Source organism: Diorhabda carinulata, chromosome 7, assembly GCF_026250575.1.
Source record: "Diorhabda carinulata isolate Delta chromosome 7, icDioCari1.1, whole genome shotgun sequence".
Taxonomy (NCBI): domain Eukaryota; kingdom Metazoa; phylum Arthropoda; class Insecta; order Coleoptera; family Chrysomelidae; genus Diorhabda; species Diorhabda carinulata.
The window spans coordinates 8022302-8046021 of NC_079466.1; the positions used below are offsets into that span (position 1 = coordinate 8022302).

At 32.6% G+C, this 23720-nt stretch overlaps 2 protein-coding genes across 2 annotated transcripts in view; both read left to right on the forward strand.

Annotated features, from left to right (window-relative positions):
- The window catches only part of LOC130896701 (zinc finger protein 830), a 286395-nt gene that overhangs the window by 188413 nt on the left and 74262 nt on the right, over window positions 1-23720 (forward strand). The window lies entirely within an intron of this gene.
- LOC130896697 (zinc finger protein PLAG1-like) overlaps window positions 1-23720 on the forward strand; it is a 67230-nt gene that overhangs the window by 29920 nt on the left and 13590 nt on the right. Inside the window, exons 4-6 of the mRNA XM_057804959.1 lie at window positions 6687-6918; window positions 16285-16502; window positions 20587-20865. Coding sequence (XP_057660942.1) covers window positions 6687-6918; window positions 16285-16502; window positions 20587-20865 — 729 coding nt within the window. The remainder of the gene's footprint in view (window positions 1-6686; window positions 6919-16284; window positions 16503-20586; window positions 20866-23720) is intronic.

Here is a 23720-nt window from a genome sequence, read left to right on the forward strand (position 1 = left end):
GCTATACTTTCCATATATTACATTGTGTTTTATTGTTATTAAGTTTTGTCTATTTTAGTATTTTAGAAATTTTAGCTTAATAATTATATGGTGTTTCAACAAGAGTGCACGATTCGAATTCGCATTCATTACAGGAACGCGAAATTGGAGCTCTTGAAGCCAAAGCGGATGGGATGGATTTGATCAACTTATATTTTCAACAGGAAGTTACCTACCATATAGAGTGCACGATACAATCGCTTGATTGGAGCAAGGATTTCCAGATCGAATCCTATGTCAACTGATCTCCAAGATCATGTGATTTCCAGATTTTGGATTTTTTTTGAAATCTCAGATCTACATTAATAAATTAAGTCGAAAGTTGAGATCCAATGAATTATTGGTGAGATAGAACATCGTTGTCAAAATTTTATAAAAAAGTCTGTGTTCAGAGCTGCGGGGCAGATGCCGGATATTTTATTCTATACGTAATCGGTACATGTCTACTTTACAATACAATAAAAATATCATCTCAGGCTAAAAAAAAATGCGTTTTATTTTCAAATTAAATCGTACACTCTTATCGTGACACCTTATACATTATATGTGCCTATTTTGATTTTACGTTCCATTTTAATAAATAATGTGTTTCTCTATAGAAAAGATTTTTTTACATTTCGGCCTTACTTTGCATATAATCCTGATGAATAAATTAATAAATCATTAATATCAAAATTCAATCATAGAAGATGTTCTTTATTGTCAAACTATCCATCTATAAAGTCCTAAATTGAAGAACACAACAGATCTTGAACATCAAAATGTAAAACACTTTTCCTTGCCATATCTTTCTACATATGCTTATATGTACATATGGTATACAGTTAAATGGAATAAATTTCTTAATCAATAAATGTGAACGTGTTGGAAAAATCGCTTGGACACGTCGATTTGTATTTTTAAATGCACATTTTTTCACAAAAAAATTTAGACAGAGTATATCACGTGACAGTAGACAATACCAACTTTTTTATTCTAAATGCAACCACCTGTATATTATATACCTAACTTTAACGGTTTGGATGATATTAAATGTATTCAAATTTATCACAAAAATAAACATTAAAAATCTATTTCTTCATACAAATTCGCTACATTACACTCAATACTTTTTCCCATTTAACTCTTGATATCGAGGGAGTAAGCAAAAACAATCCCCGTTCCAGTCCACTGATACGAATTCAAAAAATAGAGAAAAAAAAGGTTTATTTATTTTTGTTGTAGCATTAGCAACTTGTTGTCTGCCTTTATAATAGTATTGATCAGAATCAGTGCTATTTTCATTTGAATTTAGTTAAATGTATGTAGTAATATCAGAAAAGTGGTTTGTTTGGGTAGATAACACATAGACACAAATGGAAGTTGCTCGCTTATTTCATAAAAAAATTACAAATTTCCCACTTATATCACTAAGAAAAATTAATAAAACGGAAAAGCAGTTTCGTCAGCTTGGTCATGACGACAGATGGAAAAGTATTTCCATAGGAAAACGTTTTTTTTTTGTGAACAAATGATGACAATGTTAGATAATAATATAATTGTAGCTAGTGGTTTAATAGAATCCTAACTGGATAAAGAATAACCTGCGCAATATCCGGAAAAAGTGAATGTTTGGCCAGGAAATTTTGGAAAACATATCGTATGGTCCCTTTTTCATTGATGACAACTGCTCCAAAATATTGTCGTGGTAAGTTAGAGAAACTTATATCTTGATCAAGCAAAACCAGTTCCTGTGAATATGGTTCCAGCAAGAAGGAACACCTCCCCATTATCAATGTTTGGCAGTACCTGAACCATACTTTTCCAAATCTGTGAATAGGGAAGTGCGGATCAATAGAATGGCCAGCATGATTTCCTGATCCGATGTCATTAGACTATTTTGTGGGGATATCAACTCAATTTTATTCAAAACTAAAAATTTCAACTTATATGATGGTAAAGATGCGATTGGATAGCATTTTGAACATCTTTTGTAATAAATCTGAAAACATTTAATATTTCCGAAATAGTTGAGGATGGGTATTGTACAGGCATTGTACATGAATAATGTCTAGAATTTTCTGAAGAAACAAAAAAATAAAAAATATACAAGGGGTTTAAAATAAGAAATTTGATATTGGCCAATGTCGCATGACACACCGTGTATAATTACTTTTTTTTTCAAATCGACATGTCCAAGCGTTTTTCCCAACACGCCCTCATTTATTTATGAACAAATTTTATTTGGCTGTTCCACACCATATACTTTCTCAAGAGTAGTTATCAAATTATTTTGGATGATAAAAAACTAAAATGAAATTAAAATATTTCAGTGGCCTAAAATAAAAAATATTAAAAAATAAAACTGCTGTAACAAACAATGAAATAGATCATTTAATGATATAAATAAAAAAATCCTTTGAACGGGATAAAAAAATTTAAAAAAATCCAAACAATTTAAGCAAAATTTATAATTCAAGTAATCTATTAATTTGGTGTCTTAACTTTGCCTATGTGTTATGGGAGCGTGGTTTGACGGAAGAGTGGATTTGCCATTAAAAAAATTGTCCAACAATTTGATAGATCGAAATAATATTTTATGTTACGACATATTCTCCTTTTAACTTTACACACTTACTCCAGTAGTGTAATAAAGTTCCGTGATGGTAGAATACTGTTTTCTACAACAAATGCCTTCGTTTCTTTTAAGTTCGCCATCAAAATGTTGTTATTTCCTTTTTTCTGAAGAATTCCACATGTGGAATGAAAAACCAGTACTTCTGCTTCTGGCGTATAATGGTGTACCTAAGCTCCTTCTACTGTGACAAATCATCGGAAAAAATCACTTGCATTACGTTAAAAGATATCCAAACATTCGGTTTAATTTGTTACTACAAGCCTGCGTTTTATTTGCATCAAACAATCGCGGCCCTCACCTTGTAGATAAAATTTTGTTACAGTTACAATAAATTACGGCCGTGAAAGGTCATCATCATCCGTGTACATACGGCCACTTTTAAAGGCTATCCAATCATTCCTTGAGACGGAACACTTTCAGCAAAATATTTACGTATATTTTCACGTTCCTATAATTGTCTAAATGTAAAACATAATCTTTAATTGACAATTTGTTTTTTCTCCTTATTTAACCAATAATAAAAATAATACTCATGTTGAGAATTATGTAAATTTTAATACATTACATCAAAAACATGGTGGAAACCAACAATATAACTAACTTAGTAAAAGTACAATCAACCTCTGAAAAGTCGCACTTCCCTTGTATTATTGAAGTAAATATTATTTTGTTATTAATATGATTATCGATATATTAATTCATATATCAGGGTTGTTGAAGGAAATATTTTCATAATACTGTGATCTATGAAAAACACGTTATTAGTTAAAATATACCTGAAATCAAAACAACAAAATGAATATAAAAGGTTCTGAGAAATAAGGAAATAAAGTATAAAGGGTGTTTCATAAAAAACGCCGATTTAAAATGTTTATTAAATAATCATACAAAAAGAAAGTTTTAATGTTCGAAGTATAGCCCATCGTATTCGATGATTTTAACCAACGTTCGACAAGCTCTTTGAGACCTTGATAACGTATTCTTTGGACTTAGATGCAAAAACTTGCCTGAATAAATAGAAATCTGACGGTGCAAGATCCGGACTAAATGCCAGATGTAGTAACGTTTAGCATAGTCTTGTTGTAAAAGAACCCGCTTTCTGTTAACTAAACCTGGATCTTTTTCTGATAAAACTTCATACATTTGCATCAGCTGCTCACTATATATCTCGGCATTGATAGATCGACTATCTGGAATGTACACTAAACCTTCATAACTCCACCAGACACACAACAAGAAATTCCGCTCGAATCCACCACTTTGCGACGGGTTCTGGTAATTGTCCTTTGTATAATCACCGATTTTCCATTTTCGCGATGCTGAGATATATCCATTTTTCATCTCCAGTAACAATGCGTCCAATAAAATAATCATCTTTCGGCCGGACAAGGATCTGTTTTCACATCTACTTATCCGGGTTAATTCGTAATCTTTCAAAGGTTCAAGGGAGTCCGATAATTGGCGAGTACTGGTATTAGATGGGTTTTTGTACTGCTTTTCTTGTAATCTCAATATATATTTATCGGACTACTTAATATTTATTATAATAACTCTCTGCGTCGTTAATAAATAAAAGAAAAGAGAAAAATTGTACTCTGCACTGAATTAGAGACTAGTTATAACAAGTTTAAATTGAGTCGTAGGACTTTACACATAAAGACACCGACATTACTTATGAGATACCCTCTGTATCTTAAGTTTCTAATGTATTATATAGGATAGTTTTAATAATAATTTGAAATGCTCAATTTGGTGGTTAAACTTGAATCCTATATAAATGAATGAGTAAGAAGTTTTGTATATCGAAAAGGCTTATCTAATCCAGAATTTATTAAATCATCTATCTGGTATCTTTAACGAATTCTCATCTTGAGCAAATTTTATTACCATTTCATATAGACCCTCAAATATATGCAGATAGAGACGAAGGTTCGCAAAATTTTTTTATTATCCTGTCGAACAGTTCTTTGAAAATGAATTTATAATTCCAACTTTTCTAATGTATTGAGATGATAACATCTTGAAAATTTCATCTGAAATTACAAATATTGTAAGAAGCTGCATAATTTGTGTTCAACAGCTATTGATAGCAGACCAACTCGTGATATGAGAAGAAAAGAGAAAAAAGTTTCGTTTACTTCCTTGCATTCGAAAGAAGAAAAACATCGCTCAAACTGAAGCTTAGCTAGATAAATACTTGTGTTTACTCAGCTTCGATGTGGACATATAAACACGGTAGATGCCGAACGTTCCAATCAGTTGATATAGCTGTATCCGAAACAATTAGATAAATTCACAATATTGTCAACCCTGATCGGAAATTGAAAATGCAAGAAATTTTGTAAATTATAGAAATTTCACATGGCTCACTGGTTTCATGAAGAAAATTATAATGGAAATAATTAAATGAATTTGTCAATAAAATAAATTATAAATTTTTAAAATTGAGACTTATCCCCTAAAAACTATTCTTTATTCATATGGATTGGGACAGGTGAAAACATAAAAACCTTTTCTTTTATGATTACTCCCAAAATATGAAACCCACAATCTAAACTGTTCGGCAGATGTTTGATAAAATAGAATCAACTTTTAAATCGTTTTATCTATCTGCTCTATTAATCAATTTGAGAAAAAAGTTAATTCTTATTTCAAGTCATACTGTGAGAATTAATTACATAATACTGGACCATCTTGAATATATACTTTTTTTTTTTCAAATAAAATTAAATATTAAAAATAGTTGTGTCAGGAAGAAACAATATTGCTCGTGTTTTTGACTTCTATTTTCCTGTAAAAGAAAATAATAGAGCTATCACAAAAACAATTTATTACTAAAGAAACAGTAACTATGGTTGAAGCAATCTAAGTTTGCTTTACTCATCAACCAGTCCTAATTTTATATTTTGGAAAGGCTTGTCAGAATGGAAATTAGAATTACGGCCTGGTAGTTATATTGTATTTTTTTTCAAGTGCTATTATTACGATAATTCTGGGAATATTCTCCCAACTTGTAAACAGTACTACCAATACTAATAGCTTTATAATACAACACTTTTTAAAAATTATTTGCAATATGGAGTATAACTATTATTAAAAATTCTCACCTTTAATTCTTACTAATATTTCATCTTTTATTTTCTAATTTTTCTAATGTTTCTTTGTCTCGTTCTTTACCATTACAGTATTTTTCTTCATGATATTGTGGACGTTTTATAAGTGAATTCTTAGTTTTAATTTTTGATTTCTTTTCCAATTAGTTCGGTTGAGGTGATAAATATAAAATTTTTATAGAAAGAAAATCAGTTATGTTTTCCTCATGTCAATAACTAGAATACTTTGGAAGGATCTTAAGAATAAGATTAGTTGTGTGGCTATCTATATAATAACAGATAATTTGATTTATTTTGATTACAATTAGTTTATCTACAATATGAATTTCACTTGGGATATAATTAATTGTCTCGAAAGAAAGGAATTTACACATTTTTGATAAGTATGCCATGATAATTATTTCTGATAGTTTTTATTAGTTACCTTTAACTGCATCCGCAATATTTAGATACTGAACTATCTTATAAAAGTATTTTGTTTCTGGATAAAATTTTCTTTGTTCTTGTGTGTAATTTGATATTAGACCTTCTAAGTTGGAATTTTTGGTGGTATTTATACTGAACACACTGTTTACACTACCACTACACCAACACTTATAATTACACTGTTTGACGCGCGTTTCGATAAACAAGTTAGATAATTTGGTGTAGTGGTAGTGTAAACAGTGTGTTCAGTATAGTAGATCTTGCATAGACAGTCACCATTTAAATCCGGTTTGAATTATCACTTTTCCTATGTGAGTCTCTTCTCAAATACCAAAAAATATTGAACGTTTTGATTGCTCTTTGACAAAACTTTTAGAATTAAAATTATATATTTTACTATGAATATGTGGAGTACAGTGTAAAAAGTTAATGATGTACTACGATGTAGCTTCATTAAAACACATAATTTATTTACTGTCGAATTTTTTTAGGTTCATCGCCGTTTAAATGCGAAAACTGCAAAAAGACCTTCACCTCAAAGTTCAAATTGGTTAGACATGCTCTTATTCATTCTGATCGTAAACCATTTAGTTGTACAGTGTGTGACCGAACGTTTCACCGCAAGGATCACCTTAAAAACCATATCAAAGTTCATAGTCCACAGAAGATCATTCACGTTTGTGAAGCCTGCAAAAAACAGTACACTTCCTTGCTCAGTTACAGGTAGTATTTATTACTTTTAATCTCAATAATTATTATTCAATGAGCTCTCAAAAATTCTGATGTTAAAACAAATTATGAAACTTTGATTAGCTACAGTAGAAACACTATTAGCGGTATTTGGCGAGACCTGCGTTTAGCTTGGCTTCCTTTCTCCCAGTTCCCGTCCCCGCGTGTTGACTACAACTTTCATTCTTGGTAGCCGTGAAGAATGAAGCTTCCATTTGATTTTCACTTCAGATACGAATTACGCACTGTGATTCCATTTTTTTTTTGTGCAAAAAATGTTCGACCGGTGGACATTCGCCAAACTGTGTGAGGTGTAAGCTCAAAAATGGAATGTGTCTCCATCAGGACAACGCGCGTTCACACACCGCCCGTGTCACCACTGATCTCATCAATAGATTTGGATGGAATACTCTTCCACATCCCCCTCATAGCCCAGACTTGGCCACTAATGATTATGCTGAATTAAACTTGGGCGTAACGCATTTTACCACCAACGAAGAGCTGAAAGAAGAGGTTTTAGCTATCTTCGCGGCGACAGACTTCTACGACTCAGGCCTAAAGAAGATGTTAAATCGTATGCCAAAATGCATTGATTTTAACGGCGATTATGTCGAAAAATAGAGAGAAATCTAACTTTTCAAATATGTATTATCCAATGCCAATAAACATGTTTTTATTATGGAAATTTATTGGGATCCTTATTTTATGGCTCGTATATATTTCACATGTTTTTGATGTTACTTTCGAAAATTCACATAAATCATTGATAGATAAATTTCGAGACAATTGTACGATAAAACAATTTGAGAAACTGAAAAATAGATGCGTAAATATTATCCTGAAAGAGCTCCGTTTCATGGAATGGTTTGTAAAAAAAGGAGATAAACAAGAACTGGCCAATTACAGGGGGATTAATCGGCTGAATACAACAATGAAACAAAATTAACTCGGACTACAATACAAGAAAACGAGCACGAAGGATTCAGATCCAGAATTCTGCGTAGATGCGGTATTTATCCTACGACAACTGGTTGAGGAATGCATAGAATATAACAAACAAGCTCTCCTTTGCTTCATTGATCTCACAAAAGCGTTTGACCGTATTAAGTAGAAAATGAAATTCAAGTACCTTGGAATGGACATAACCCGTTATGGAGACGTAGAAGACGAGGGAAGAGAACAAGTAGCCAGAGTAAATGAGGTTACGGAATGTCTTCAGAACGTAGTATGGCGAAACGTATACCTAAGACAAGAAACGAATTTACCAAGCAAGAATCAGACCTGTAATGACCAATACATCAGAAAAAAAGGTCAGAGACATGAAAAACGAAACAACTCTTTGAAGACCACAGAAATGAAATTTTTGGGCGGATCTCAAGAAAAACACTACTACATGGAAAAGAAGCGAAAACATCAGACATTAATAGATGGGTATCATAGCCTAAGAAACAATGGAACCAACTTATATGGCGAATGACAGACGATAGACTGGTAAAAATAAGAAGGGATGAATCGCGAAGTAGATATCGAACACCATTGAGGAAGAAGAAGTACAATTGTATACCTAAGACTTTTGCTTTTTTTACTACTTCAGCTTTGAACTTAAGATAAAAAGAATGCGCGAAATATAAAAGTGCCAAAGAAAATAATATGTGAAATATTGAAAATAGCAAGATTTGTTGAGATGGTGAAAAAATGTTGAGAATAGCAAGATCTGTTGAGATGGTGAAAAAATGTGGAGAGTGCAAGATTTGAAATTTTTATCCAGCATATTTAAATAATATAAAGAAAATACTCGTTCCACCACTTCTGTACTGTCTGGTCCTCTGGTACTTCCGGTATTGAATGTTGTAGGAGAAAAATTTATCAGTACAATCAATATCTGCAGGACGCAAAGAAGTTTCGTGAAGCAGCAAAAAGATAATATTAAGAAGCATTCCAGGCAAAGGCAAAGAGGACATCATTAATTGCAAGAATATATACACTAAACGCTAATAAATTTAAATAGTGAATAAAATTTGCACATCCACTTATGAGGGTTATTCTTTTAACCTCCGATCGCACAGTATGTGGCCAGGAATACATCAGGTGAATGGTGTACGCAGTAGGCGACTGCGCATTTTTCCCGTTCAAACGCTCTGTCGCTGGCAATTCCAACAGGTCATTTCCTGTTGAGTTGCAGTCACATTATCGCTATTGATTCTCCCCTTCAACAGCCGTACGAGTATTGCAACTGTTTTTTTTTTAACCAAAAAGGTGTGTTGTGTGTGGGGTTCATGCAGCTTGGAACAACAATTAATATAGATTCACATTGTGAAACTTTGCGATGCTTACGAAGAGCTATTTAAAACAAACAAAGAGCCATGCTAACATCTGAAATTTTTCTGATCCAAATCAATGACCGTCCCCACAGCGCTTGTGTAACCCTTCAACAATTTCAATTAGACATTTCCGAACACCCACCATACAATCCCGAAATAGCACTGAGTGATTTCATCTTTTTCCTGAACCAAAGCAGTGTTTTGGAGGGCGACGTTTATAAACTGAAGTGGTGTTCATAGAAACTGTCACACAATATTGCAAAGCTTGTTCACAGATTGATGTAACAAATTCCTTAATCGTTAAGATGATTAAGTTGAGAAATGAAGTGTAATGTACCTTCCTTTTGGTAATAAAATATTTTTGTATATTCACTCGTCTTTTCTCTACATCCCATTTGAGGTTGGAAAAAAACAACCCTCGTATGTCTGCAATAGTAGATGAAGCTAATGTGAAATGATATATGTGTGCGGTTGTTTTTTACTCCTGTGCACATTCATGTCTGCAATGATAGATATATGTTTATATTGCTTATTTAAATAAATTACTTTAATAAAAATGTGAATGCTTATTGTTCATTAGATTCTAACCAACCTTTTTTTCTTTCGGACCTTAATGTTGTACTAAATTGTAAATATTATAGAAATAATTTTTTTACAAATCGGAAAAATGTTATCCAGGACCTCCCAATAAACTATCATTATATATATATATATATATATATATATATATATATATATATATATATATATATATATATATATATATGAAGCACTGAATGTTTCATACGAACGCGTTCATCATATAGTTCACGTCTCTTTGGACATGAGAAAAATTGCTGGAAACTGGATCCCCAAATGTTTGAATGTTGACCAAAAGTGTGGATAGAAACATCGCGTTCGATCTGTGCTCGATTTGAAAACGATGTAGACTTCTTAAACCGAATTGTTACTATCGATGAGACTTGAGTACATTTCTACGATCCAGAAACAAAGCAACAATCGATTGAATGACGACACTCTGGTTCTCTAAGACCTAAGAAGTTTCGTGTCCAAAAATCTACTGGAAAAGTTTTTGCTTCAGTTTTTGGGATTGCCATGGAGTAATCATGATTAATGTTTTGGATAATGGTAGAACAATAACTGGAGATTACTGTTCGACATTACTGACCACCCTACTGGAAAAAATTAAAGGTTAAAGACGCGGAAAGATCCAAAGGTGTTTTGTTTTGCAGAACAACGCCCTTGTACACAAATCTCATGTTGCTATGCAAAAAATTCGTGATTTAGGGTTTGAATAACTGGAACACCCCCCTTATTCACCAGATTTGGCTCAACTGAAAAAAAGTTCAAATGGTCGTAAATTTTCTTCCAACGAGGATGTAATAAAAGCTGTGGAGATCTGGTTTGCAGAGCAAGAAGAAACATTTTTTTAAAGGTCTAGAAACGTTGCAGGTTCGCTGTAATAAATGTATCCAATTAAGAGGAGAATATGTTGAATAATAAAATATTTTGACATTGAAATTTTGTTTAGTTCTATAGTAAGCTAAGAATTTTTCAATATATCCTCGTATATAAAAACAACAAAAAAATGATTTTCTTCTTTTCTCGTGTTCGGTAAAGACGTCCCTTGGTAGGCTTGTACTTCTCCAAAGAAATGATAAATTAAAGCTGTGGGCACCATAAAACAGTCAGGTCGTCGACCTTTCTCCTATACTTCAGCTGTCCAAGTTTCTAGTCAACTCTGGATTGCCTATAAGTCGGATTGCTCTCTTCTATATTGAGTCGAGCATCGAGTATATTTGGGAGCCGAGCTCCAAATGTGCGGGCAATATTCCAAAGATGGATCCGTGTGTTAAATGTGGTGTTCCAGCAACAATTGTTCGTAATAAATTATAGTCGTGAGAAACACAATATATGTTCAGGTCATACACCTGGAGGAAAAAACTCATTTATACAAAAGTATACTGTTTTTAGTAAATGAGAGATGCTTTAGTCAAAAATTCATCTCTTTCATCTGCCATATACAACTCCTTTTCTGCACAATTTGCAAACCTGCCGTTTACCAAGCGGTTTTGCCTACCTTGCCTGCCCTAAACTAATCCAATTCTATTTTTTTTTGCCTATTTATAAATATATGTGTCCGGGACAGTTGTTTACTGTAACTACTCCAGAAATATTTGAACTAAATGTGTACGCAGTATTTTGCATGAAAGAGTATATATGAAAAAGTTATCTGCAAAGTTGGTGCTTGCTCGTATTAAATATTCAATAATAATCAATATTGATTATCAATAATAAACTTAATATCACCCCCTTTTTGGTTGATTTTGAAATTCTGAGGAGTAGACAGTTTGACGCCTTGAAATCAACTAAAAAAGGGGTGCGCAGAATGGGCAGATTGAGACCACTGAATCGAATAATTTCTTACCAATCAATATATATGAACAAAAGAACTAGGTTCACGGGTTGAAACGCGTCTAAATTCGGAAATTCCTTGACGGCGCAAACGATTGGCGCGTTGCAAGAAGAAATGAGGGTGGAGTAAAAATATTCCACTCTTAAAAATTTATATGAAGGCTAAATAGGTGCGGTAAATTGCAAAATCATTTAAAATTATAAACTCGACATCATTTTCAGACCTATCCTCAAATTATGCGGTATCCAATTCGAAAAAATATTTTTGGAAGCCAAGTATTTATGCAATATTGAATGTAGGCTAGTGGAACTAATGCTCAAGTATGCCTCAATCTTACGGTATGTCATATGTCGATCTCCAATGTTTTCTGGTACAACAGCCGATTTTAGACGACTTTTACGAAATTCCTGTAGCGAAGTGCGACTACTATTGAATACGTGAAAACCAACGAAACACCAAAAGTCGAAACGAGTTGATCGGCACACAGCTGTTTAATCCAAGTCGAAAGTAATAGAAATGTTTCAAAGAACTCGTGTACATACGCCTTCCGACAGATTAGATTTGATGTTTTCATTGGTAAACACTGGAGATGATGGGTCTACGTGGACTGACGGTTTGTTTGCCGAATTGTATACGGGGAGTAAACATTATTTTTCATTCCTCAATTTGGTATAAGTGCTATCCTTATTTATGAAATATTGATTGTTCCTCCCACAACTATATTCTGCAATTGATATTAGAAGAACTATAACAGTTTTCTGATGCTGTTACACATATAGTTCTAAGTAGCCTTTATTCAGTTTAAGAGAGTATTCAACATTTTGAATATATCTCGTTGTTTAAAAATCATTATATCACAACTTTTAAGTAATATTTATATATAATATTTATTAATTATAAATTTTAGACTGCGCGAATACTCACTTAAATGCATTTACATACATAAGCAATGCTCTCTTATTGCATTTGATCTTCTACTACGTCTGACTATAAATAAAAGACAAGTTCATATAAAACAATAATTTTGTACCAAAAGATTGCTACACTTACGGTTACTTTTCAACATAATCACCGAAGAGATTGAGACATTTGTCATATCTGTGGACAAGCTTCTCAATACCCTCTATTCCTATTCGTTCAGTAACAATAGAGTACACAACAGACCTTGAAACTTCTGAAAATTCCGTAGACAAAACAAAACATTCAGTCAACTTGTTGAACCAGGTCATCTGAAACGACAGATTTGCGTCTTTGGCCCCCTTCATCATGCACACAACACCATCACACTTGGTGGGAGCATCAATAATGGCGGACATGTTTACGTGGCTGTAGCACAACGCCGGCTGACGCCTGAATGTCAACAATGGTGGAGTGTGTAGTGCGAGAGCTTTGCAGTCGCCTACAGCTTTCTTCCTCCCGCGTAATGTCTGCACGGAGCGATCGGAGGTTGAAAAAAACAGCCCTCGTAATTTAACGTAAGAGAGGTCATCTACTGCGCCCCTAGATTACTTTATACCTACCAATAGCACCGTTACTAAAGTTTGTAACCCTCAAACATTCTTCTTTACACTAATGAAAATATGTAAAAAAATTTCAGCTTTTATACATATGTCTGGCAAATATTGGCTCTTAGCCTGTTATATTACTTATAATAATAAATACTGTATTATTAATAAACTTGAAATGACGTGCTCTAATTAACATCCTCAACTTTGTGTCTGAAAATAAGTCGATGTTTATGAGATCGAGGGCACATACAAAAGGTGTCGTTAAATCAAGGAGGGCTACACTTATAATATTTGAATTTTTCTTGCGACTGGACCATCTTAATGTGTGGATTATTTATTATAAATCACCCGCTTATTAAATGTTGAAAATTTTAGTTTAACTGTAAATATGGACAAGTAAACTATTATGAAATGATTAAAAGTATAAAGTATGTATTTTTTCAGTATAATTGATAATGTCTTCTCATACACAGATCGAAAAGTCTAAGTTTTCATAAATTGTAAATCTAATCAAAATAAATTAGATTATTTGCTTGGATGTATTGGCTCAACTGTCCATTCAGTATACATCTGTTAGTAAATGAAACAAACAAACTATGGCGACGTTTTCGGGATGCCTATTAAAAATGACGTGCCTTTGCTACCCCACCAGGCTAGAATAGACTTGTAGTGTCAACCACTGGAAGACAAACTACCATTATAATACCAAAATTGGTTTAGTTAAAGGTTAAATAGACGAGAACGGGAGGCAATGATTGTCGGCAGTCAAAAGTTCGGAGACGATCTGGTAACCTTAAACGTTGACTCATGTCACTTATACAGAAGCGGCCTCTCACATAGCTTCTCATTTCTCATTTACGTTAATAGTTATCCACACGCAGCACAAATTAGTGATCAACAAAAATTTGACGTGTTACTGTAGCCAGTACAATCCCCAGACTTTTATCATATCGAGAATGTGTGGGATATGTTTCTACATAGGATTGGACAACATACACCGAATTTCATCTCAGGGAGAACCCGACTTTCTAATAATGATATACATAGAAAGAAAGATCATAAATAGACAACATTGATTATTTTTCAATATATTCTCCCTTTATTTCCAAACACTTTTACCGTGGACAGTAGCTTCGGAAATAGAGGCAGTATGGACTGGATCATTGTCAGAGTAATATGTCGCGTTGACGGTTGTATTTGATTCTTTAAACCCAATCAAAAAGATACCAATGCAGTCCCAAATCATTATAGCTATCACATTTTTGTTATTTTGTGCAAGAGCTGTCCTTTCTGATGCCACCATGGAATCTCATTTGGATCTCTGAACATAGTGAGTTAATGACCCTTTACAATTGATTGAATCACACTTTCTTGGTCCTCGCGGAAAAGCTCTAAAAATCGTATATCGATGTACGATCTTTAGAACACTTGTTTTGGAAATACCGGTCTGTCTTGCAATTGCAATTTCTTTTGTTTTTAGGCGCCGGTCATTTAAAACAATTTCTTCCACTAGCCAACGTAAACATTCTGATTTTGATTTGTGTTGGTGTTGATTCTCTTTAAGTCAAATATTTTATAACATCACGAAACCCAATTTGAGACATTTTTCAAGTTTGAGCTAGGCTTGTCAAAAAATATAGATAATTCGATAAATTTTTTCGATATATCGATATTTTTGAGCGATATTTAATATTTTGATGTATCGATATAAAATTCCAAGTATTGAAAACGATATTTTTTATGATTAAAAAATCCTAAAAAAGGAATCCTTTTTTCATATTAACGTTTTTTTAACAAATTACAATTTGCTTTTTTGTTTTTGTTCGACTCGATTGGCTGCTTTTTAATTTGGTATTTAAGTTGGCAACTCTGCTTGTCACTGGCAGTTAAATTGAGTGTATGTTCGTTATTCCGGCTGAACTTAGACTTCTACCGTTATTCGCTTCCGTTTTGGTCCGGACATGAAAGAAGTATCAGCAGATATTGCTGCAGCTTCAGCAATCTCCAGTTTACTTTGAACCAGTGATGATATTCCTAGCAAACTAAAGCGATATCAAGATCAGTGTTTAATACCCAGAAAAGAGAATTCAACAAAATTTTGGTTTGATTGTCGCGATTTCACCCCTGTAGTTTCTGACATAGTTCAAACGTTTCCTCAGAGAGAGTGGCATCTGTTGTAAAGCTCACAGTACTCAATAACAGAAATTGGCTTACAGCCGAGCGAATAAATCAAAGAGTTTTTCTTATGTTTGTATCAGATAAATATTGGTTTGAATAATAAACAATATTTTTTATCGTTTTTGATTTATTAAAAATGATGGCTATCAAAGTAAAGTAAGATGCTTGAAGTATTTTAGACCAAAAAGTTTATTTTTTATATACCGATATTCTATATTTTGTAAATAGAATATGAATATCGATACTGATATTTTTAAGAACATCGATACAATATATATATCGATACCTTATGCATTTCCAACATCCGTAGCTCGTGCTCTGTTATAATCAAATGGATCGAAGCAGCAAGTTGAAACTTTGTGTAAAGCTTGTTTACACCTGATACGTGCATATAGGTTTTTCCGAACGCACTCTATTTACTATATAAGAATTCATAGACTATGAACTATAAGCTGAGATTAATAGAGTGATAGATCTGGATTAAATCGACTCCGAAAAACACATTTGGATGAGTTAGGTAGTACATGTAGAATCGGTCAAGATGTGGAGCAAGCTTACTCGTTCTAACAACAATATCTTCAATTGAGCTGCTAGATTGAAGAAAATGTTGATTAATAATTGTTTAAGTCTGAGAGGTAGCTACGTCGCTAGAGTTTTTGAATTTTGCAGTTTAATTAATGTCGTAGCTGAGCAAAAGTCAAGAGTAATATTAAAGAAACTCGGTATTGCTTTATATGACTTATGTTTAATTTTTATTTAAAATTACCACTTGAAGGCACCCGTTTTCAGTTGATTCATTGATCATGAATAAAGTTTGAAATATTACGATTGTGATAATATTTAGAAAAATAAACTTACGAACTTTAGTAATTAAGTTGTAGAAGTTAATTCTTCTACTTCAGCAAATAGTTTTTTATACAATTAACACTATTTTTAGGAAACATCTGGCTTTACATGCAGCTGAAGAAGGTAACCTAACCTGTCAAATGTGCAGCGAAACTTTTGATAGTAAAGATGATATTTTATACCATTTGAAAATACATGCAGGTAGTCGTACAGTTAAAAATCCAAACGACAAGAAATTTAAATGTGAACAATGCGGTAGAAAGTTTTTTACAAGAAAGGACGTTCGAAGGCATAATGTTGTACATACAGGTAATGTAATTTGTTTCATGTAACTATTCTAGAATGTGTTTCTATTTTCTTATCGAATTTTGTTTTGATTTGCAACATTTGATAAATCTTTTCGTTTGTCCGACTTTTAGGGATTAAAAATCTCGAGCCACCGTGTTTCGTCGACAAATTTTATGAAGGTCGCCCAAAATCGGCTATTTTGCCATAAAACCTCGATGCTGTGCGTTAACTGATGTTGCAAGATCGTCATGTGACATACAGTGAGATACGAGCATACTTGGGCATTAGTTCCACTCGCATACATTCAACATTATATGAACATTTGCTGTCAAAAAGATTTTTTCGCGTTGGATACCGCATAATTTGACAATCGCTCAAAAAATCTCTGCTTTAAAAGACGTCTATAAGATCGTAACATGCGACGAATCATGTATCAGGGCATATCAACTCGAAACTAAACAACAATCGACTGTATGACTCTTTCAAAACGAGTCAAATCCAACAGTTTTTCGCGCATTAAGCACTTTAAAGCAAATGTTCCCCTGTTTTTGTGAAATAACTGGACATGTTGCAACCGTTCTATTAGAGCAATGTAGAATGGTCAATTCTGAATGGTACACCAGTATTTGTTTGCCAGAAGTGTTCGAAGAAATCAGGGAAATCAATTGACAATGCGAGCTCTCACACATAAGTTCAAACAAAAAATTTTCGAACAGTGAAAACATCCGTTTGGCACCCAATGATTTCTTCTTAATCCCGCGGATCAAAAATAAATTGCGAAGTCAACGTTTTTCTACACCTGAAGAAACGGTTGATGCGTTTAAATCACTTGTTTAGAAGCTACCTCAATCGAAATGGAAAAAAGCTTCGAAAATTGATTCAAACATATGCAAAAGTGTATTGATCATAATAGAAAATCTTTTGAGAAACAAGCAGAAATATTTGCAGATTATAGAAATTATTCTATTACATTGATCCTGTATTATACGAGGATAATTCCACGAAAAAGTGACTTAGTCCAACAATAAAAATAACAGTATAATATTGGTTACCGTTTTCATTTTCTCAATAAAGATTTGAAATCCCAAAAACATGAGATCACAAAACTTTTTTGTTGTATTTTTGTTTCTAAGGTATAATGGGTGGTTTTCAGTGGAAACATTTACTTGTATTAAAAACTTATAGGGGTACAAGCCGCGAGTTTATTATTAACCATTATCTTTGCAGGTACAGCATCAACCATGTTTATATGGCCACTTATAAAAGCAGAAACATACAAATTATTCCATGGGTCGGAGCACTCATGATAATATTGAAGAAACGGTTTTCTCTATATGATTGTTTTATAACTAATCTGACAGATTAATCTAAAATTTTGACCCAAAACATCAGAAAGATGATGGAAACTAACAATACAATCAAAGTTGTAATTGTGTCAACTCTGGAAAGTAACTTTGTTATTAATCCGCTCTCTAATATAAAGTGAGACAGTAGGAAATTGAGACATCTGCTACCTGTAGGCTATATATCTTTAGCCACCACACATTTCAACTCTATGATTTTAAAACGATATGATACATATTTCTCATTACACTCTCAGCTTAACAACAATAAAATAAATATTTTTTGTTAATTACTTGTTGGTCTAAACTAAATGTTATATAAAAGTTTGGATAATATTTTCTAAATTCTGATCTAACAGTAACAGAGACGAACATTTCATTGATACAGAACTTGATTGGATTGAAATTCTTTCAGATGAAAAATACTCATTTCTTAAACTAATTATTTTTCTAAATCATTAAGGTACACTTTTTTCCAGGAAACTAGCATTTCCGTTAGAACCGATGGTAGAATTCACTCAATTTTGTAAGAAATGAAAATTTGCATTTTGCTGACAATGACAACGTGAAACGTGTTATAACTGAAATAATGACTCGCAACCATTCCAATGACTAAATCAGGTGTTTCATAAAATATTTTTTTTTCATAGTCTTTTTTTCCATTTTTCTGGTATTTTCTTTCTATACGTTTAATTCCATAGCATTTTTCTCGAAATCACATAAAATTCTCTTGTTCATCCATGTACGTGGTGCCGTAAATCTATTACGCATGACTGAAGATCGTGAGAAATTCCAAAGGATGATTGCCAATCTTTTTTTTATTTTGTAAATAGAAACAGAAAAAAAATTGAGCAAATTTGCCGTCCATGCTATAGCTTCCTGGTAAATTCATCACTGAAGTGACATCTTTTGTTAGTTTTATATAGTATTCCATCATTATTAAAATGTCGTACTGTAGGCTATGGAATTGGATAAATTGACTTGACATACATTTATCACTTAATGAATGGTCCGATAGGACTAGAATGACTTAAAACATAATCTTTTCACCAAACGGCATGAATTAATTCCACCAAAAGGTCCTTCAGTGTATAGTAATATGTACATGTTCAGTGATTAAAGCAAATATCAGCTTCAGTGGGTTGGGGTAATCTCAATCCTTGTTTTTTTAGGTTTAGAGAGTTGTTTTTGTGTCACCACCCTTAGATTTATGCTCTAATGCCTTAGTTATTGCCATCTCCGATGCAAACCCTTCACTGAGGTAGCGAAAGTACAATTGGCATACACCTAAGTGTTGTCTCCCACTTGGCTCTCTCAATTCCGGCATTCTCTTTTTCTGTCTGTGTGGAAGAGGAGGATCTCCTTTCTCTCTTTCTTTTCTTTTCTCATAAGGTATTCTCACTTGGAAGATATATAAATTCTCAACATCTAGCAGTTCTACGATTCTCCGTGCAAAACTTACCTACCCTGGTATGGTCCTCTTTCCGTTCTTCTCAGATGTAGCTTGATTAGAAAGATTTCCGGTGCCACGCGATCTTTTATAAGGATGATAATAAAAATGAATAAACAGTATATTGTTTTGTTCTTTTATGAGCTCTGGCTATAATGAATTTTTTTTACCATAATTTTTCCTTCATTACACTTTTTAAAAATTAATGAGAAACATGTATGCTCCTAATGGTTTTAGAAATATTGAAAATTACTGTGTACCTAATAACGACTAAGAAATTTTAGTACTAGTAACTTTTATGTCTGGGAATATTGATATCCTTGTTTATATGATACAGCCATTACTAACGTATGTACGAAGAGTTGTTTGAAAAATTGAACTGAAGATATAACAATTTGCGCATGCGTTGAGATATTCCCAATAAAATTTCAGCCATTTTGAACACTTAATTTTTGTTTGACAGACATAATAGTGATTCGCTGTGAAGATTTTTCTGAAAATAGAAAATATTGAGTATCGAGCTGTTATTCAATTTTTTTATGCCCATGCAAATTAAAGAGAGGCTAGATTCTGTACGGAGAATGTCCGCTAACATTTGCCGTAACATTAAGGGCAGCTGCAATTAAACGTAACCGAAACATTTCCCAAGCCTTGTTGACGGAACTCTAGCAACATGAGTCGGATTTTCTACATCGACAGATAAGTGTATAAGAGTATTACGTATGTTACGTATGAAGAAAGAATCAAAATAGTTATCGACGAACCCCGTTTTTTCAAACCGTGATGTGAAGTTTGATAATAATTCCTTATGAACCGATTCAAATCATACACTTTTGGTTGTAGCAAGGAACGTAAAGAGCAGTCTGTTGCTGGTTACGCTGTGTTTGTGAGGTTTTATTTGTTGTTTAGTTTAATGATTGCTTCTTTTTCTTCTTCTCACTAAACATAAATACACTGTACTCCAAGTCTTTTCGTCATGATGGCATAACTATCAAAAGTTTTTCAAAATACGTGTACGTCTGATGGCTTTGGTTGAAAAGAAAGAAATAAATATTTTCTAGGTTAGGAGGTTAAAAAGATTATGCTAGAAGATTAGAGGTTATTATTCAATACATAAAATATTTTCAATTATCAATGAAACACTCTGTATAAATGAGTATGAGTGCCAAGAATAGTTTATATGATTTTACTTTGGAGTTATAATAATCGAATAGTTTCTATAGTTATATAAATGACAGAAATCAGTACATAATGATTTTAGAATATTTGCAAAGTTTGTTTCAGTGTTTTACTTTGTCTCAATCTCTTGTAGGCAACCGAGATTTCCTGTGTCAATTTTGTCCTCAAAGGTTCGGCCGAAAAGACCACTTAGTTAGACACATAAAAAAATCGCATAACACCAAATACGTAGCTGAAGATACAGTAACTACAGCCACTATTAAAGCTGAACCAACAGAATCTATTCCACCTTCGGATGTTTCTATCAAATCGGAATTTTCAGAAAGTAGCCTTTCAAACGCTCCTGAAACTTTCGGACCCGCCGAATTAAGTTTGCCACTTATTGAAGGAGATCTTACCCCATTTTTAGAAGGTTGGTATATTTTTCATTTTAGTATTCTCATTTAGAAATTATTTAGCACTAATAATCTGTTTAAATGCTAAAAAAATATGTTGATCCATAATGCATCCTTCAAGAATTCTACATACCAGGTGGGTGAGTAAGAACGGCCGTCGGCTATATATCAGGAACGGATAATATCACGGCTTCAGCAAAAAAATGGTCCCGAGAACCACGTGGAAATTATTTTCAGAATTTTAAGTCTGCCACTAGAGGGTATATTCAAAAATAGAAAATTAAAAAAGCAAAATATGGCATCAAATTCTGGGCATTTAGTCTATATGGACGAGGTTTAGTCTATATATTCAAATAAGAGGTGGGGTAAAGAGGAAAACTTTTTATGTTTTTTTTAGCCAATTTTTATAAACTCGATGTTGTTTGAAATAGCTTTTATCTAGCAATATAAAATATATATGAATTATATGAATATGAAATATAAACTGTTCTTATGATAATCTTATTGCCGCTAGATGGCGTCATCTAAATGTAAACCTAACATTACTAATCCATGAGAACAAATCATTAAATAAACCATGTATCAAATCTAATAATTAACAACTTATCATCATGAAATATGAATAAGTTATAAACTTTGAATAGATAAATAAGTTATTTATTATACAAGGAAAAAAACTAGATTTTAGTTTGAGGTTGCATTGTCAATTGTATAGACAAAAGGTACAATCTAATATTTTTTCCGTATATAAAACCCAATTTTTTTTCTGTGACGGAAAAAACAATGATTAAATATTGAAAAATTTTATTATTACAATATTTAAGTCAGAAAATGATCGATGTGAAATTTACGACAATTCATTATGTTCAAACCATTACTATCTAGAGATTTTAACAGAGTATCCTCAATTTAAGTTAACGTTTTGTATACATGAGATTAATCTTGTTAAGGATAGAAAGTAAAGAACATTACTCGATAAAGACTATAATTAATCTATTAAAAAATTAACATCTTACCCACAGTTTAAGAAGTAAATTAATGATTTGAATTATAATGCACTGAAAAACTGTTAACTTCATTTAAGGGAAAAATCTTGAACCAAGAAAACCTTTTTGAGAAGGAAAAATACTGTGGCGCCCCAGGTGTCAAAAATTTCGTCCATAATTTTCTATAGTTGAAATCGGTTTCTGACGGGTGGATAGAACAGCGGTTTCAATTTCTGCCAATGAAATACTTTATATTGCTTGTCATTTTAAAAAACAAAATGCCACTTCTTTTGCAAGACATACACTTAGTCATTCCGTGGTATGTTCTTACAACATGATAGTTGAACGGCACATTATTCCATATAATATGTTCAGCATTTTTTAGTTCAAACATTCCCTGATAAGTGGATAGAACATGGAAGTTATCTATTTGGCCACCCAGATCTCCACACCTAACTTGCTTAGTTTTTATTTGTGAGGCCGAATAAAAGATCTCGTTTATACTAACAGACCCACAACAAGAAATTATATGATTGAAAGAATATGTCATGCAATATGAAGACGTTTAAAGAAAAATCCACCGTTTACACATATTTTGGGGCTGAAAAAAGATATAAAACTACGCTCGCTAGCATTCACATTGCTAATTGTTTAGAATTCATATATATTTTGTATTGCTAGGCAAAAACTCTTCCGAAATTTATAAAAATCGGCCGAACAAAACCGAACTTACTGGCACTTTTTCATAACAAAGTTTCCATTTTTCCCCATCTTTTCTCTGAAGAAATAGACTAAAATTTGTGAAATCAAAAATGAGCAGAATTTGTTGAAAAACTCGATTATAGTATATAAAGTACCAACTAATTGAGTAAATTTTAAAAAATTTAGGTTTTTTAATCTTGTAATTTCAAAAACGCCCTCTAGCGGTAGACCTAAAATTCTGAAAAGAATTTCCATGTATTTTTCGGGGCCACTTTTGTTATATTTTTTTTTTTCCTTTGAAGCTGTAATATAATTTTTTCCTGAGATATGGCCCACAGTCGCTCATAGTTGCCACCCGTTACAATATCAGGCTAATTAGAGGACTGTTCTATTGCCAAAAAAATTAATCAAAACAAATCTTCAAAAAATTGTTGGGTTTTGGAAATAAAATGAATTTTAAAAATAAACGAGGAATTCTGACAATAAACTATAATGATACCCAAAATGAAAAAGAGTATCAAACAAAATTTTATTGTAATAAGGTCTAAACTAATTCACCTTTTTCAGATAAGCAATGTCCGCTTTACAGAAATATTATATCTCATATACGAGTATTTGAATTATTTTTCCCTATAGATTTAAAGCCATGTCGCGAAATCTTTTCTTTTCTAGAAATACAAAGAAAAACATTATTTGGACATGAATCATCTAAAAAAATTTTTTTGGAGATAAATGTGGTGATCTAGGAGTTCACTCAACCGCACCTACCAAAAAAATTGTTCTTTTATTAAAAGTATTTTCCAAATAATTTTGAACTCCGCATTTATTATAATTATAAGTGGGTTGTGTATGATCTGATCTATCTGCATAAGTATTAATTAATTGAATATTTGTTGATGTGAGAGGGGAGGGAATTTCTCTTCTTTCATTGTGTACATTTTTTTTAAATTAGAAAAAATCAGCTTATGCCATAAATTAAAATAAGTTAACAGAAGCAAGCTAACGACAAATCCTCACACCCACTTTTCTACTATAGTCTTATGAACTGGGATGCGAATTCAACGAAACAGTTAGGCTTACTATAATCCCAGTCAACACACTGTTTACACTATCACTGCACCAACAGGCATAATTATACTGTCTGACGCGCGTTTCTATAACCAAGTTCACCTTCAGTCTCTGAA